This window comes from Chrysochloris asiatica, unplaced genomic scaffold (assembly GCF_000296735.1).
Source record: "Chrysochloris asiatica unplaced genomic scaffold, ChrAsi1.0 scaffold00234, whole genome shotgun sequence".
Lineage (NCBI taxonomy): Eukaryota > Metazoa > Chordata > Mammalia > Afrosoricida > Chrysochloridae > Chrysochloris > Chrysochloris asiatica.
The window spans coordinates 1,388,299-1,392,250 of record NW_006408752.1 but is presented as its reverse complement, the minus strand read 5'-3'; the positions used below and the strand labels follow the sequence as shown (position 1 = coordinate 1,392,250).

General features: G+C 37.3%; 1 protein-coding gene across 1 annotated transcript in view; it reads right to left on the bottom strand.

The window, feature by feature from the left end:
* WDR41 (WD repeat domain 41) overlaps positions 1-3,952 on the bottom strand; it is an 89,907-nt gene that overhangs the window by 84,108 nt on the left and 1,847 nt on the right. Inside the window, exon 2 of the mRNA XM_006873282.1 lies at positions 1,560-1,675. Coding sequence (XP_006873344.1) covers positions 1,560-1,675 — 116 coding nt within the window. The remainder of the gene's footprint in view (positions 1-1,559; positions 1,676-3,952) is intronic.

Genomic DNA, 3,952 nt, shown 5'->3' with positions numbered 1-3,952 from the left:
CTCCATAGCATACTACCACCAATATTTGCGGGTCTTCTGACTTGCTTAGGCCAGTAAAACACAGTAGCAAAAACTATATGAGTAAGCAGAGATTTGAGAGTGTTCGTACATTGTGGCTTGCACTTTTACTAGTAACAGAACTCTGTGATGGCTATCCACACAAGCACCTGTGAATTCACATGGAGAGCGATCCCAGTCATTCCAGAAAAGGCTATGGTGGATCAGCCAGAGCCAGGTAGTTACTGTCTGACCGCTGATACATAAGCGAAGTTAGCCAAGAGCAGGTGAGCCTGTCCCAGATAAAAAGACCCACTCAGCTGAGCCTAGCCCAAACTGCAATTCTGCACAACAATGAATTCAATAAATGACTGTTACTTTAAACCACAAGGAGCTATGATGGTTTAGTGGTTATGAGTCAGGCTGCTAATCTAAACGGCAGCAGTTCGAAACTACCAGCAGTTCTGCGGGAGGAAGATGAGGCTTTCTGTTCCCATGAAGATTTACAGCCTCAGAAACGCTATAAAAAGTTGCTGCTGTAAGTCAGAACTGACTCCACGGCATACCACCACCATCACTTTAAACCACTAAGCTTGGGGTGATGCTTTACAGAGCAATAGATAACATACACATCTACAGCTTTTTACAGTGTTTACAAAACATTTACTGTGTCAATGAAATATACATTAGCACCACTGTGAGGAAAATGTAGTCACATACCTATCTGTATTTGCACAATCATTACTCTATATTGTCTATAGATTATTCTTCTAACTATAAAATGAAAACAGCCAAAAGGACATTTCACAGAGGACAGATGGCAATGAACCTGAAATTTAATAATCTATATAAAAATTCAAAGTTGTAGTTGTTAGGTGCCATCGAGTTGGTACCAACTCATATCATACATAGGTATATCCTATTAACCCTATTTCTGGAGTCAAACCCAATCCCAGCTCATGTTAAAGCTCTGTTCTTAATCAACCTCTAAACCAGCTTCTCTCAACTTTGACACTATTGACATTTCGGACTAGATAATTTGCTGGCTATGGAATCCTGGTGTGGTGCTATAGGATAAGCACTAGACTGCTAACCACAAGGTTGGTGCTTCAAACCCACCAGCCACTCCTCAGAAACTCTATACAGTGTAGCTCAGTCGGAACCAAGTTGACAGCACTTAACAACAACAATAATTTGTTGTTTTGGGTTCTGTGCATTCTGGGATGTTTAGCTGCATCCCTGGCCTCTACATACTAGATGTCAGTAGCAGACACACACCACACCAAGTCGGTAAAATAAAAAATACTAAAAGTATACATTTTTTTAAATTAAATTTTCTAGAAAAAATAAGTGTAGGTTATCTTACTATGGCACCAGTTAACCATCTATTCAACCCTGATTGATGGCAATCCATGTGTCAGAATAGAACTGTGCTGCTTAAAGTTTCTACTAAATGTTACTTCTGATAAATTCGGAAAGTTTTAGAAAGGATCAATTTGAGTTCTTTATTTTTAATACAAAATTTCTTAAAAACTCTTTCCTAGTCAAGAAGAGTTTCTTACCTGTAGTCATCTAATTGTACCAGAAATCGAACGATATCATGATGAGCTTTCAGTACAATCAGTTCGGTGTAGGGATTCTGGGTTTGTTCTTCACCTATTGTATGTAAAGGAGATTTCTTGCATAGAGAAAAAAAGAGAGAGAGAGAGAAAGAAAATGAGGTATGATAAGATCATGTTGGCTATAACTACATAGTATACATTTAAGACCACAAGTCATAAAATCTTACATTCTAATAAAACAAAAAACTTGTTGCAGTAAACTCATTGTGTGATCCTATACGACAAGGTATAATTGTCCTATGGATTTTCCAAGACTCTAATTTTATTTGTTAATTTTTATTGTGAACTGGGTAAAGGGTTACAGAGCAGGTAAATTTTCCATTCAACAATTCATACATATTTTGTTTCACATCATTGATTATAATCCCCACAATGTAACATTATTTTATCCTACTTCCTCCCTGTGTTCCCTATTTCTATTCCTCCTTCTTTCCTAATCCTTCTGAGCTTTGTCCTTGGGAAAATACTGCCCCTTTGATCTCCAATGGTTGATTACAGTCAGATAGCATACCTCCCTAGTGTTCCCCTTATAAAAACCAAACTAAATCAACCCACAGCCAACAAGTTGATTCCCACTCACAGCTATCCTTCTGAGACTGTAAATCGTTCGGGGAGCAAACAGCCTCATCTTTCTCCCATGGAGGGGCTGCTGGACTTAAACAACCAACTACATGGTTAACAGTTCAACGCCTAATACACAACGCCACCAGGGTACCTTTATAGAAGCAAGTACATCTTTCTCTTGCAGAGCGGATGGTGGGTTCCAATTTCATACCTTTCAGTTAGCAGTTGAATGCTTAACCATTTCCCCACCAGGAGTCATGACCTAATGTTATTGTTGCTAATATCACATGACACAATTCTCTTATCACAAATCCACACATTTCAGTCTTTTCAAGTCATAAACACACAAAACTGCTGAATTCTATTGTATACAAATAAAACCAAAATAAAGGGTATGACTTAAAGTACATGGGCCAACCTAATATTTTAGAATGGATGTTTCTCAAAATAAAACTTGGCAGAAATAAAACTGCAGGTCAAAGGAATAAAGTGAAACAGACACTAAAACAAAAAACAGCACTCAGACCATCATACCAGGGAGCTTCAAAAAGTTCATGGAAAAGATAATGGACTTTTTCCATAAACTGTTTGAAGCCTTGTCATCTGCTGAATGAATAAAGGAAGACATAAAATCATTTAGAGTCAATAAATGTAATTCTAGATAACAATATTAATAAAGATATTTGTTAACATTTAAAGAGCATTATTTGGCAAGTCATATGCCAGACATTTTGCTAGTTAATAAGCATATCTTCTATAACTCACTCAAGAGTCCTAGTGTGGTGTAAGATAAGCACTAGACTGCTAGCCACAAAGTCAATAGTTCAAACCTACCAATAACTCCTCAGAAACCCTATACAGGGTCACTATGAGTCAGAAATGACTCGATGACACGCAGTAACAACATATACCTCAGTCAATAATTTCTTTGTAATTGTTGTTAGGTGCCATTGAGTCGGTAACGACTCATACCGTAGGTAGATCCTATTAACCCTATTTCTGGAGTCAAACCCAATCCCAGCTCATGTTAAAAACTTTGTTCTTAATCAACCTCTAAATCAGCGTTTCTCAACTTTGACACTATTGACATTTCGGACTAGATAATTTGCTGGCTATGGAATCCTGATGTGGTGCTATAGGATACGCACTAGACTGCTAACCACAAGGTTGGCGCTTCAAACCCACCAGCTACTCCTCAGAAACTCTACACAGTGTAGCTGAGTCGGAACCAAGTTGACAGCACTTAACAACAATAATTTGTTGTTTGGGGTTCTGTGCATTCTGGGATATTTAGCTGCATCCCTGGCCTCTACATACTAGATGTCAGTATCAGACACACACCACACTAAGTCAGTAAAATAAAAAATGTCTCCAGTTTTTACTAGAGCCTGGATCTTCCCAAGTTCTTGCAAATTAGGAAAAATTATAAATTTTGGTAATGTACAAATATATAGCTGTCATGTAAATGAAGCCCTTTTATACAACGAAAGATACAAATTACAAATATAAGTAGGTTCTAAAAAAAATTCACTACAAGCCAGTGATTTTGTTATGTCAACTGCGTCCCTTCTAGCAAAGGTTTTGATGAGAAAAACAAAAGTGAGAAATCTGAAAACTAGATAAAACTGTTTCCCCTAATTGAAAGCTCAAGGCAAGGTTGAACTGTACAGTGAAATTGTAAGATTGACCAAATCACCATGTCAGTACAGAATTCTCATAAATATACCATATGAATTATTTAAAGACTCAAAACTTTTCCATAATTGTAA